The sequence below is a fragment of the Fundulus heteroclitus genome, chromosome 23, assembly GCF_011125445.2.
Source record: "Fundulus heteroclitus isolate FHET01 chromosome 23, MU-UCD_Fhet_4.1, whole genome shotgun sequence".
Taxonomy (NCBI): Eukaryota; Metazoa; Chordata; class Actinopteri; order Cyprinodontiformes; family Fundulidae; genus Fundulus; species Fundulus heteroclitus.
The window spans coordinates 1,961,946-1,975,744 of record NC_046383.1 but is presented as its reverse complement, the minus strand read 5'-3'; the positions used below and the strand labels follow the sequence as shown (position 1 = coordinate 1,975,744).

Sequence of the window (13,799 nt, the reverse complement as noted above, 5' to 3'; positions counted from 1 at the left end):
GAAATGACTGTGATAATGTGATCTATTATTGACATATGCTGTGTGCATCTTCTGAAAACTGTACTGATCAATCTCTGTCAAACATAAGACAGTAAAAATTAAACAACAACAAGAGGAGAGTGTCTGAAAACAGAATTATTCAAACTTGATAGGCAGCAGTTTATTTGAACAAGCAGCAATGGTAATGTTGTAAATTCAGACAAAAACAAACAAAAGCCATAGACGAATTTTGCAGAGCTAATAACTGGACTGTAAACAGGTTCAAGATACAGAAAACTTTGGTTAAAGTTGTGCTGCAAGGTCGCCCTGAAGCCTAAAACAACTGAATCAAAAGATTTAGTCGATATTTGATTCGACTGAAATGTTGTTTTTCTTCAATGCCGTTTTCTATAGCTTTTCACTGAAATCTTTGTTAAATATGTACTTTCATGTTTCCACACTGACATTTTTTGTCAAATACATTTTCAGAGACGCTTTTAGTTTTTCTGCTTTGTGTGTTTCCTGATTTGATTTTCTTTCCTCAACTTGTCTCAGATGTTGCTATTTGGTCATCCTTTTTCTAACAACATCACCGTGAAATTTGTGTTTTTCTTGATTGCAGCGTTTTATAAAATATCTGATAACTTTCTGTTTGGCTATTGAATGTCTTTAGTTCGACCTTACTGTGTTTTATACCTAGCACCTCTGCATCTATTGTAAAGCTCAGAAACAGTTGCAGCTGAAACCACATATTTACATCCACTGAATTTAAAAAGAGATGTCATTTCTTTTTCTTTGTTTGACATTAAAACAAACTAAATTTTTCCCTTTTTAGGCCAGTAAGCATCACCAAAGTTATTTATTATTACATCTTTAGACATATTACTTTTTTTTAACACTTAGGGGCAGCACTGATGAAGATGCCATGACTTTGAAAGATTCTGGTTCATTCACAGCTTGGAGTTAAATGGAGGTTGGTCATGTTGGATGGATTTTAAGGCAACACCTCAAACAAGGTGCTTTCTTGTTTGAGGTGTTGTTTCTTGTTTCTTGTTCTAATTCCCATAAATGAACTTTTTTTTTTTTTTTTTTTTTTTTTTTTTTTTGGTGTGAAACCAAATCAACCTCAGGACACAAGAAAAAGGCCTTCTGAAGATGCTTCCTGGTGCTGGTAAGAAAGTGGCATTATCTACAGTCCACGGCCAACACCGGCTGGAAGGTCACTCAGGGAGGAAGAAGACATTACTCCAAAGTCAACATAAAAAGCCAGATGACTGTTAGCAAACTCTCTAATGTGATGACCTTTTTGTTCATGAGAGGTCTGATGAGACTAAAATTGAACAGTTTGGCCATAATAACAACTTTTAGATTTGGAGGAACCATGGGGAAGATTGAAAACCTGGGAACAGGATCTCAACTGTGAACTAGAGAACTTAAAAAAAAAAAGAGGAAAAACGTTCGGGCAGGAATTTAAAAAATTGTTGCACGCTAGTCTTTTAATGAACAATGACCCTAAATGTAGCCACAAATTAGTTGCAAAGTGGCCTAAAGGAGCAATAGGTAACATGGACATGTAGTGTTGCAAATCAGAACAACACAAACACGATGCCTTCATGGAGAACGGCCATTTCTCAAAGGTCCATTGCTGCTGTGAAACACCATAGAATTTTTTTCTTACACAGGATAGCGATATGACGTATTCTGTTCTATTCCTGGTCTGCTTCTCTTACTGGCATCCATGTTTACAGGCTGCTACTCGTTTGCCAACATATTATACCAAAATCTGCGCTCTGTTTTGAGAACCCTGGGCACTCTCATATGATTGGCCCAGGAACCAGGAAGTACACACGAGCTACAAACTGCACCGAAGAGGTTCCAAACCTTACCTCTAGGTTTGAAAGGAGAAAAAAACGTGACTAAGACATTGTTGACGGAGAGGACTGATTGTTTATAGGGAACGTTACTTCCATCCCAGGCGACAAATGATTGATTTAAGTTGATTTTACAGTAAATGACTTACTTATTGTTCCTTCAACGGTGACAAAGTCAATGTTTTTGAAGTGACAAGTGCAAAACCCTGATCTCAGTCCCAAAGAAGATCTGTCATGAGGGCTGAAAAGGGTTTGTGAGCAAGACGACCAGCAAACCTGACTCAGTTACATCAGAATAGGCCAAACATATAAGCAAACTATGCTGAGAAGCTTGTGGAGGGATGCTTTGACCCAACTCATACAGTTTTAAAGAAAATTCTACCTAAATCTGAGGGAATGTATGGACACTTCAGACTTTCTTTTACTTTGAAAGTATTAAAAAAAAAGTATTTGTATCATTAGCCTAGAATTTTCCATTTAAATCATTTTGGTAATCCTAATGGACTGAAAATCGGAAAAGTTTAGTCTGGTTTAGTGTCGGATAGTGAGAAAAAATGTTGGACATTTTTTTTTACAACGTATGTAAGCATCTGGTTTCAGCTACTAAAATAATAAGAAGGCTTTTGAGTTTGGTTGTACGTTGGATCAAGAGTCCGGTGTTGACCAACATGTTCTCCTTTGACTTAAATAAAGAAGAGATAAAAGTCAAAGTGCAGCAGAGTGGATAAGCGAACGTGATGTTTTCAGAGGCACTGCTGTTAAACATTATGGGTAAAGGTGCTTTCACCACATACAGATGTAAAACAGGATAAACGCTACTTTCAGCAATGAAGGTGCAGCTTTATGTGTAGATATGCAGCCAGTCTAACCTAGTTATGCTTTAAACTCAACACAGAATACGCTCTGAAACTAACTTAACCCTAAAAAAAACAAACTAAACAGACGTGTAACCCACTGACAGTGAAGTATTTAAAGTAGCAAAAAGGAAGACTCAAATAGTTTTTAATTTGAAACTGCCAAGACTCAAAGTTTGACCCAAAAAAAAAAAGAATGCAAGTATAAAACAACCAAAAATGGTTATAAAATTATGCAAAGCAAAGGCTGGAGTCATATTCTGTATAATACACGTTCTCTGGAATGTTGTTAGGTTAGGTAAAGGTTGGTATTTCTGGATATGTTGTTGTACGGCTACATATTAAGCTTTAACGTTGTCGTGTCTAACTTCAGTCCAACTGGCCGTTCTGGCAGCCTTTCAGATACAGCTCATCCTGCGACAGGTGTCCGTCGAAGGCGTCCATGTAGAGGCTGCTGGTGCTGCTGCCGCTGCTGCCCAGGAACGTCCCCACCGCCCGGCCCTGGCGGGCGTGGCCCACCGCATCGCTGAACACTTTGTTGATCTGCTCCTCCGAGGGCATCCACCAGTCTGGGTTTGAGGCACAGTGCATCCGGATAAACTCTGGCAAGATTTTAAATGAAAGGTTTTTTTCTTTTCTTTTCTGTTTTTTTTTTTTGTTTTTTTACAGGAACTCAAAGGAAAGTTATGACGTTAGTCAGGATGTGATGGTGACACAGTTAAGGCTCCGGTTTGTATGTGGTGGAGGAAGATGAGAAGAAAATGGCTAAAAACACCGCCGGTCATGCAGTGGCAGGTCGTCTTACGGCCGATGTGGCTCTTTGCCCAGAGTGCCACACCACAGGGGTCAGCCCAGGGCAAAAAAAAAAAAGGCTAATCTGTCAGTTGACCTCCTGAAGTATTTTACCTAACTTATTTCTGCATAATATAAGCACATATAATACTGAGGTTGACGTGGGATTTGTAGCTTATGAGTCTGCACTGAATTAAAGAGCTAGTTCAACACCTCAAATACTTCGACTGATTCAATTTCAGTTCGTTCTCTAAGTTTAGACTCATTGAAGAACAATTTGAGGCTCATAAAACTTTTATTCAAATGTATTCTAATATTTATTGGAGAAGAGACAAAAAAAAGATTTTGAGCATTTGGAGCACCTTGCATTGAGACAAGCGTGAAATTCAAATATTATATAGACTGGACATCCCTAGACTAAATTATTATACAGTTTTCCTGCTAACGTTGTTGAAATCAACATTGAATCTATCATTAGATCCAGATTAGATGAATATTCAATACTTGTTATTTTTTCTGTTAAGTTACGCAACATAATGTTTTTTTTGTCATCATAGAGGTTGAGTGTGTGTTAGCTGAAAGAGGCTCTAGTCCAGAGTACCATTTCTGGTACCCCCCCTTTCATCACTGGAAGGTTATTTGGGTAGATCCTGAAAGTCCAACATAGCTAAAATCAGTTAGCTTCAAATCAAAGTTGTGTCACCGCTCATTTATGCTGTAAAATCTGCCGCTGTTTGCAGAAAACAAGCGACTGCGCCCTCTCCTGCATCAGCCGAGAGTCTGGCCACGTACCTCTGAGGCAGCTGACTTTGACGGGGTTGAGCGGCCGTCTCTCCAGGCCCGGCTCCCCTGAGTGCACCGAGCGCTTCCTTTTGCCCAGGCCGCAGGAGAACTTCAGCTCGTCCGTGGTGAAGATGTAGCGGATCAGGTAGCGCAGGAGCCGCCGGCCGTCTTTCTTTGAGGAGTTGACGGCTTCGTCCCACTGCTTGTTGGTGATGAAGAGCGGGTAGTTCTCCAGGAGCTGTTTGCTCCCCTGGAGGGAAGAGGAGTCAAACTCAGAGTTGAGTTGGGGCGGGCCAGGAAACAAACCAGACGTATGATCCGTACAGGCTAAACGACAAACCTCAAAGACTGTTTGCTGCTCTTCCTCCTGCAGAGATATATCTTTTAATTCCATATTGTCACACTGCTTGAAGACGGATATGATGTTACATTTTACTCCGCATCACACTGATAATCCTTTACAACAACAAGCCCGAGTCTGTCTCTCACCTCTGTGAGCTGTTCCTCTGGGATTGGCTGGGCCAGCTGGTTGTGGAACTCGAGAACCGCCTTCAAGTAGTCCAGGGCATTTTGACAGGGGACTGTGAAAAAAAGCCAGAGTTACGGTGAACTTTTCCCTTCCATGAAACTGATTTTCTATCCCTGCAAACATGTTGTTCTGATACCTGTACTGTAAATTCTGAGAAATAACTTTGAAGATATTTTATATTTTAAAACCAGGCTTTCTAAAAACTCCTTTTTGACTTTTATAATTTCCAGATACTACATTTTAAACGTATCAAAACTCCTTTTATGTGGGAATAAATCACCACCTTTATGCTCAAATCGTCCTAAGAACTGCAATTGCAATTCCAATGTCATCTCCTATTGATCAGAGAGCTGAGACAAAGATTCCTCCTTGACAATATCGATTGTAACGTGAAGCTGCAATTTCTGTTGCCGCAGCAGATGTAGAGGATTTTCAATTCCTTTTTTTAAATACCATTGAAAAATGAATTTATCCTAGCAATTGAATTCAAAACGTGAAACTCATGCTATACACAGTTAAATGCAGTACGGTGTAAAAAGTATTTGCTTCAAGATTGTCAGAGTGTCACAGACCGTTTTACTCGGATGTGAAGGCCGTTTCATGGACATTACAGGACATTTCTCTTTCAGAAATAATTCAGGACTACATCGGAATAATCAAAACTTTTCCAAAAAAAGTTAAAAACATAACAACTGGACTTTTTTTCCCCGAGGTTTGAAGACATTTTGCTTCCCATACAGAAAGCTTTTACAGTTCAAATGTCTGGAGTAGTGTGCAGTTCCAAGCTTTACGTTATTAAAACATTTCCCTCTGTGTAATAGGAATCTATAAAATGTTCCACTTTTGAATAAAATAACTCAATTAGATCAACTTCATGTCTTTCTGCTGATTGTTTAAAGAGCAACACTGCCTTATGATCCTAAAGGTTTACTAAAAGGATGGGTAGGGACTGTTGGAGCAATGGAAAATATGGCGCATGTGACACTATTTCACTCCATATAGAATTTCAAATTACGGTTGCTTTAGAAGCTTTATGTTTTTCTCTGTATGTAAATGTCTACCAGGACCCTCAGGCTCTCCAACGAAAACCTACTCTGGCCTGATCAGTTCCCTGACAGGACGTTCTAGTTTAAACATGCCGTTACTTAGAATCGTGAGCTTCAGGCCATGAATACTCCACCTGGAACGTTCTCCAGTTTGTTCCGCAGCTCCTCGTTCTCCTGCTGCAGACATAGCACCTCCTGCTCCAGCTCCAGACAGCGCGGGCAGCAGCTCTCCTCCTCCTCCTCCTCCTCCGGCAGCGTCGACGACGGGTGGCCGTAGGACTCCGAGGGAGCCGGGGACCTCCAGCCTCCCAGGTTGTGCCTCGACGGAGACACCTCCGACCCGGGCTCCGCAGGACCACACTGGTCCCCTTCGAGACTCGCGGCCCGATGTTGCTGAGGCCCGGAGAACAGGTAGTTCTGTAGGGAGTCCGTGAAGATGCGGAGGACCGCGGAGGTCTGTTGCTGGTTTGAATGGCTTTGTTGGGCCTCATCCTCTGGATCTGTGGAGGAGGAGCTCTCCTGGGGCTTCAGCTTAGCCTGTGAGGAGCAGTGGAGCCCCTGAGCGTCTCCTCGCCCGTCTTCCAGCTTGACGTTGGAGCCTAGGGAGGAGGAGGAAGGCTCCAGGAGACGGCCATTGTTGAGAAGGTTGAGGACTCGGCTGCACTGCTGGGCAAAGGCATCTAGGATGAGCCGGTTTTCTGTGGCAGAGGAAGAGGTGAGGAGGTGTGAGAAACGTGTCTAGGTTTGGTCACTTTTTAGTTCCACTTCTTGACAAAACTTCCCCTCTAAAGGTGCAAAGCATTATAAATTACGCTTTAAGAGCTGCAAAACAAGTGGCTTCACAAGTCAGTAATTAGCAAATAGAGTCCATCTGTATCTAATTTAGAGCAAACAGCACAGCAGACGGGTTAGAGATAAAGCTGTGAAGAACTTTAAGCAGAGATAGATCATAAAACGATTTCCCAAGGTTTGCCCTTTGTCACACTGCACTGTTCACCCGTTATCTGAATACGGCAAACATCACAGACCGCGGCAAAAGGCCTACGGTAACTTTGGAGGAGCTGCAAAGGTCCAAGGCTCAGGTGGAAGATTCTATTGACAGGACTATGAAAACAGGAAATCTACCCTTCAAGCTGATCAGCGTTTATGGTTTCAGGAATGGGACGAAATACAGAGTCCTCCTGAAGGTAAAAGTTTAAAATAAAATACAAATTTACACCCGAATGGAGGTTCACTTTCAAACATGACATCAACCATAAACATAGTAACACACCCTGAGCTAAAATAACATACCTTTAGATCAAAGCATGTGTCGGATTGGCCCAGTCTAAGTTCAGTTCGAAATGCACATAAGAATCTGTGGCAAGACTTGAAAACTGCTGTGCACAGATGCGCTCCATCCAGCCTGACCCAGCTTGAGCTATTACATCACATCAAGGCACACCCCAAAAAGCATGGTTGTACAGAGTATTGGATCAAGCATGAATGCAGATGCATGCCGCACTTTTCAGATCGCTAATTGGGGAAAAACAACCAACTGAATATGGTAAAATGATATGTTTTCCTTCCGCTTAACACGTAAAAAAAAGAAAGCCAGTAGAAGTTCAACATAGAAGTTTGTGGTTGACACACGACAGAACGGTGGAAAACTTGCAGGAGCGTGAATGCTTTTGAAGGGTACTTGATATTACAAGTTCAGGCAAACTGCAAGCTATTTCTTTTCTTATTATACACCGTGCAGCTCACCTGTGGTTGTGAATCCCCATTTGAAAATGGGGATTACTCCAGCTGACAGCGGTGCGGCATTTGATCTCAAAATAAGGGCAGCAGCAAGAAATGATCCGCTCATACGCTAAATAAGGACGTCACCTCCTTTCCCTGCTGTTCACCCGCTCAAGCTGCTTTGTTCACAGAAATGTCACCACGATTATGGTGATTTATTCAGATGTCAATAAACTCTAAGGTTGCGGGGATCTGCTGTGACCAAGACAATCAGCGCATAGTGATAGTCCAGATTCAGGCCTCGGTGCGCAATATTTCCCTGGTAGTCTGGACACGTCTCGATTAAATGATCCCTCACACACACACACACACACACACACACACACACACACAACTCCACGTAATGATTATGAGTCCAAACGCAGCCGCAAACAAAACAGACAAACAGACACGCCGAAGCAGACCAAATAAGTTCTGGGCGGCCGCTGCGGCGGTGCCACTCGCTCAGACGTGTCTATCAGCCTGGCGCAGATGTGTCGCATTTATTAATATGCGCGCTATCTCTGTTTACCCGTGGAGATGTGTCTGATATCATTCGCCCTCACCCCTGCACCCACCTCCTCCCCCCCCTTCCCTCCCTTCCTCTACTGGTCTGTGGCACTGCGAGCTGAGAGCCTCATAAAATTTCATTAAAAACATCACGGTCGGCACGAGCAAATTTATGAGGCCCATTTGTTTTAATCACGACTCTTTGGGAAAGGATTTCAATGCAATTTGGGTTATTGTGTGCTGAACTGATTGCAGGTTCCAGGGTCTCCGGTGCTGCTTGCTCTTCACCGAGAAGGACACCCAGTTTTTTTTTCTCTCTCTCTCCCCTAAAGCAAGGGGAAAGAAAATAACCTGTCTCATTTGTGCCGCTAAAAGCACTTTGATGCATTATTATCGCCCGAGGAGCGGTGCATCTCGCAGGACACGCGCAGATTCAATTTAGCGTGAAAAGTGCCTGTCATAGCACGCGCAAACAATAGGAGCAGCTTCGTCTGATCTGAAGACATGCTATTAACATGTGCGGCGAAAAAGATTTAGTGCGCGCACCAGTTTGAGTCGCCCGGAGCGCGCCTGGAAACTTGACTGCAAGGACGCAAAAAACCAAACAGCACGCAGCGCCTCCGCTGTCTGCACAGATAAGCAGATTGAAATCTGATTAAAGGATGCTGTGTCTAATATTTAATTTTGAAACAGCCAGGATGAGGTTCATCGCTTTCATCTAAATGTTGGCTCCCATGGACCAGCCCCCCACATGGGGAACACATTTCTTGTCTGTGTGCAGCCCGCTAATGAACAGCAGCTGAGGAGGAAGATGGGGGGGGGGGGGTGAGCAGAGAGAACAATGTGTTTCAACAGGATGATGATGACGACCCTTAATGGAGCACAGAGAAAGAGGGAGAGATGCAAAGAGTGTAATTTTGTGCACATAAAGTGGAGATTCGATCACCATTGCTCCCATTACACGAGTGAATCAATCACTGCTGACAAGAGGAACAAAGGAAGAAATGGAAAATATGAGGATTAGGTGATGCTGGATTTTTCCCTCCGTTTATTGACTCTGCTTATGGTTTATAGGGGGCCTGCATCTTGGAAGTAAACACAAAACATACATAACGCATCAAAAGACCGAGCCGACCTGAGGCATCGGCTAACCAACCAGCTGCCTGGTTCCTCCAAACCAACAGGAAGGCCGCGAAGGTTAGACATTTTGTAGGTCAGTGAGTCGATGTTAAAGAAGTAGACCGGCTCTTTTTACGTTCTATTTTTCTACACGGTGTATGGTAAGGAAAAAAATACTTACATACTACATTAACATCCGATAGATTTATTGGCTTTCCTCAAAATCATGATTAGTCTTTTTCTTTGGGAATAAAGTACGTGACGGAGGTGCTTTCTGTTATGGTTGTGCTCTGTCATCACCAATTATCACCCCTTATAAGGGGTGGAGCAATCGGTAGCAATGCTGCCTAGCAGCAACAAGGTCCTAGGTTTGAATCCCTGGGGTCTTTCTGCATGGAGTTTGCATGTTCTCCTTGCAAATGCGTGGGTTCTCTCCAGGTACTCCCCAATAGTCTGGTACGGGGGCCTTAGGCCTTAGTAAAAAAAAACAATAAAATAAATAAAAACATGCCTGTTAGGTTAACTGGCCTTAGGCAGGAGTGTGTCTTTGTGTTGCCCCGCGGAGAACTGCGTGTACCCCGGAGGTAGACACCTGCATGCTTCCAAGGAAAGGCAGGTATAGGCACTGGATGGATGGATGGATGGATGGATGGGCCATTTTTAATAAGCTATCAATAAATAAATCATGTGAAGCAAATCATATTGTTGATATAACTCACATTTGGTTATTGTGTGGCTGATATTACTTTCTGTAATGATGGATGTATAACAGGCAGTATCGCCACCAAAGGTGACTGATCAGACCGCAATGTGCTTAATAATGTTTATGGATAAATTTAAGAGAGGAAATGAGTTCCAACATTTACTTATTTGTATTCATTTTATGCCTTTAGCAGTGTACGTTTTTGGACTTCTGTCACTCGGCCGTGATCCCGGCCTCAAAAAAAATAATAAGAAAACAGGATCAAACTACATAGGTCAAAAAACATTGGATAATTACAATATAGTAAAAATTACAGACACTAAATTGTGCATTGGCATTAAAATAAATTGTCTCCCACAATGTTTAAGCAGTCACAATTAACATATACTGTGGGTAGAAGGTTATTAAATTCAATAGAAAGGTTTGCATTGGCCTGTATACAGTCATAAGAGTCTGATTGGCCGATGGACACCTTTTTTTACACTTTAGTGAATCATGGAACGATGTGTAGGCACTTTGTACGTATAATGACAAATAAAGCATCTTATCTTAGGTGGCGGCCCCTCCTTCTCTCTTACGCTCCCTGCTCTCACTTAGAAAATTACCCTACCAGTGTAGGTGAGTCCCTGTTTTCATCCAACCTTGTTTCTGTTAAAAAAAAAACTGACATTACGCTCAGTGATGAAGTCATTGGTTGAAAGAAAAAAAAAAAAAAAAAAGATTATCCTGACAAAGATCTGATGTTTAATAATGTTTAAGCGTGACCACAGTCCGCTGCCGTTTACTTCTTGGTGCTTGCTGATAAGAAGTTGTGAGTAAGAGAAAGCAGACAGAGAGGAAGTAGGGAAGGCGTCAGAGGAAACAGAGAAGTGGAGAAATCAAACACCATCTTCAGCATGATAACAGCTAACGCTGTGCTCACCACCGGGGGGAGTCGGTTCCCATCGATCGGACAAAAACAAGCGATAAGAAAACACCAGGAGGACAACTGAAAGGGATGGAGGAGCGTCCGTCGCCCCCCCCCCCCCCCCCTTTTGGAATGTCGCCCTGGGTGGAAAGCCATATCTTCATAACAAGAACCTCTGATGGCTTTTGGTTTCGAAGTACCACCCCAAAACTTCTACCGGACCACATCTGTCCAGCCCCTCATTACACTTTCTGGAGCCGCCCTTGGTGAGACTAGAGTGCAACTTTTGAACACGGGTGACATAAAGGGAATATGTTCTGCTTAGGGCCCCCCATAAAGGCTGGGACCGGCTCTGTTAAAGAGAGGAAGACTACTGCTAAAGTCTCCTGCTTTAAAAGGATACTATGAGCGGGGGAAAAAAGAGCAAATTTACCAGGGCTCAGTCCGGACAAGTTTCACACCCACCTGTGCTGATACCGTAGGTGCAGTCCGGAGAGAACCTGGGCTCCGAACCGCTGCAGGAGCGCCGCTGGGAACCGAGGGATGCCGTAGAGGTGGATGTCGGGACCCTGCTGCTGGGCCTGGCGTCACATGGGAGACGCTGCTGTTGCTGCTGCTGCTGCTGCTGAGGCGGCGGGTGATGCTGCTGGCTGGTGCTGATAGCGACGCTGCTCTGGTGGAGGAGCTGCGGCCGCTGCTGCTGCTGCTGCTGCTGCTGCTGGAGCGGCTGGAAGGGATGAGGCTCCTCGGCAGGGAAAGTGAAGGGATGCCCGTCGCCAAACAGAGGCAGCTCCACCACGGCGGACCGGTCAAAGCGCGACTTCCCCGCGGAGCGCTTGCTCTGGAAGGGCTTCAGGGTGCTGTACGGACCCCGCTGCTGTCGGCACATCTTCGGGACGCAGGGCCCCTCGTCCGCGGGTTGCATCTGTCCCTCCATACCGGCCGGGAGTCACGCTGCTCTTTGTGGCGCGCTGGGGCTGACAGACAGCTGATGAGTGAGCGATCCGACCGTCACTGTCTGGCTCGGTTTCCCTTCACACACGCGCGCGCACACACACATGCGCGCACGCATGCACACACACATGCGCGCACGCACGCCGGTGTAGCTGGCTTACTGACAAGTGGCCGCTCCAATCCCCAGTCGGGAGCGCAGGCGGCGACTCCTCCAGAGAGAAATACAGGCGGGACTTCTTCGTGGCCAACATCCCCACCGAGAACAGCGGGGCGCTGTGGCGGTTGTATGATGTAAAAATACAATTAATTAATTAATTAATCTAAAAAGAAAAAAGAAAAAAAATCATTCAAAGAAAAGGCAGTGGCCATTTTGCTGTGGAGCATTAAGGAGCAACATAAATGGGAAAGCCGTATCACCAAATATTAAAAAGAAACAAGCCTAAACGTTAAAATTACACAATAAAACAATAAGTGAGGATGAAAACTGTCTATTTTTAACTACAAGATAAAACAAAACAAAAAAAATAAAATCTTAAAAATGCACCGGAGCTTCATGATGATTTTATTTACCTTAAGTCAGAGCCCACATAGAAGCACCTAAAACTCCCTTTGTGTTTATATCTCCAGTCTGTGAAGTTTATGTTTGTCAGCCGCTCTTGGAGACAGCCAGCAGCTGTCCAGAAGCCTCCAGACTTTAAAGTTTGCGTCGCCACAAGGGGGCGCCACTTCAATAGGTTTCAAACAGGAGCTCATCACAGACGCTCGCTTGCTACTGTTGACTACGGGTTTGATTTTTTTCCGTTCAAACAGACCTTACAGACTAGCAATTTTTTTACGCTTTTAATTATGTTTTTGCAGCACAAAATTATGCTTGCTTACGTGAAAAACTAAGACACAATTGGGTATGAGTAGCGCCTATTTTCTTAGAAATTAAATGCATTGACCTTTAGTTACGTTGAGGAAAGAAAGCAGCTCACGGTGCACACAAAAACTATATCATGAGAAGTATGCAAAACAACCGCAAAATGTTGAAAAGTGACCAATACTATTAAATCAGAGTTACGAACATCTGCAAAGAAACAGCCAAGCATGAAAAGGATCACCTTCACCCAAATAAATAAAAATCAGCCTCTGCCAGACATTAGCCTTACAAACATCTCTATACTTTTTGAAATGTTTTCACATTTTCGTAACATCATCACCATAAGCTTTAAAGTGTTTTATTGGGGTTTTATTGTGGCGGCATTTGTACCCATCTGGGACAGAGCAGGACAATTTGTGTGCTGGGCAGATAACACTGCACATTACCCTGAACCCACTATATCCTTGCTGAAACATGGTGATGGCTGCATCATGCTGTGGGGATGCCCTTCTCTAGCAGGGACAGAAAGTGGACGGAGTTGATGGGTGGAGATAAATGCATTATAATCCTGTAAGAAAACCTCCGAGATGCCACAGAAGACTTCAAGCTCGCACCATCCTCCTTGTAAAAGCACTGAACTTCGCAGTTTAATGTGAAAATAGTGAAAATGTTTAACCCATATCAACACTTTTGCAAGGAACTGGTGCTACACGCCCTCCAAAATGAGGAAAAAAGTAAAAATGGTAAAAAAATAAAATAAAAAATAAAACCACAGCAGGGCCAAAAACATATCCACAAAAAAGAACTGAGCAAATAATAATAATAACTGTCAACATCAAGAGGTTAAGACGTTAATATATAATTTTGGTTTAATTTATAACAATGGCGAGAACTTTATTTATAAGACAAGATTTTACATAATGGACGGAGGGTTTGAAAACCGACTCTAAAAGCCCAAACTGTTTTCTCTTGTTTATAGCTGCAGGACTAAAATTCATCAGCCATTTATAAAAAAAAAAAAAAAAAAAAAAAAAAAAGAAAGAAAAAAGATAAACAAGATAAGGAATCCGTGTCTGTATTTGGGCATCACAATCTGACTCCGTCTGTTTTTGGACCACGTGAACGCGCA

The 13,799-nt window shown here is 43.2% G+C and overlaps 1 protein-coding gene across 7 annotated transcripts; it reads right to left on the bottom strand.

The window, feature by feature from the left end:
• Window positions 1-1,960: 1,960 nt before the first annotated feature.
• LOC105938265 (BEN domain-containing protein 4) lies at window positions 1,961-11,905 on the bottom strand. 7 transcript variants are annotated; one of them, XM_021307155.2, is made up of 6 exons: window positions 11,320-11,905; window positions 5,989-6,552; window positions 4,769-4,860; window positions 4,620-4,685; window positions 4,289-4,529; window positions 1,961-3,306 (listed from the first exon to the last, which is right to left on the bottom strand). In XM_021307155.2, the coding sequence occupies exons 1-6, from the start codon at window positions 11,789-11,791 to the stop codon at window positions 3,074-3,076; spliced, it is 1,668 nt and encodes a 555-aa protein (XP_021162830.2). In that variant the 5' UTR covers window positions 11,792-11,905; the 3' UTR covers window positions 1,961-3,073. The 7 variants fall into 7 exon arrangements, with proteins under 7 accessions (XP_021162830.2, XP_035982989.1, XP_021162835.2 ...); XM_036127096.1 differs by having other exon boundaries at window positions 4,620-4,682; XM_021307160.2 differs by having other exon boundaries at window positions 4,620-4,646.
• Window positions 11,906-13,799: the final 1,894 nt, after the last annotated feature.

What these genes read in the sequence shown, in the direction of transcription:
- LOC105938265 (XM_021307144.2), bottom strand. Translation starts at nt 11,791, where the DNA reads ATGGAGGGACAGATGCAACCCGCGGACGAGGGGCCCTGCGTCCCGAAG. An exon ending in CACCTACGGTATCAGCACAG is followed by an intron (nt 6,553 to 11,319) that starts GTGGGTGTGAAA and finishes CCTCTGCCACAG; the next exon opens with AAAACCGGCTCATCCTAGAT. An exon ending in CAGAGGAACAGCTCACAGAG is followed by an intron (nt 4,686 to 4,768) that starts GTGAGAGACAGA and finishes TCCGTCTTCAAG; the next exon opens with CAGTGTGACAATATGGAATT.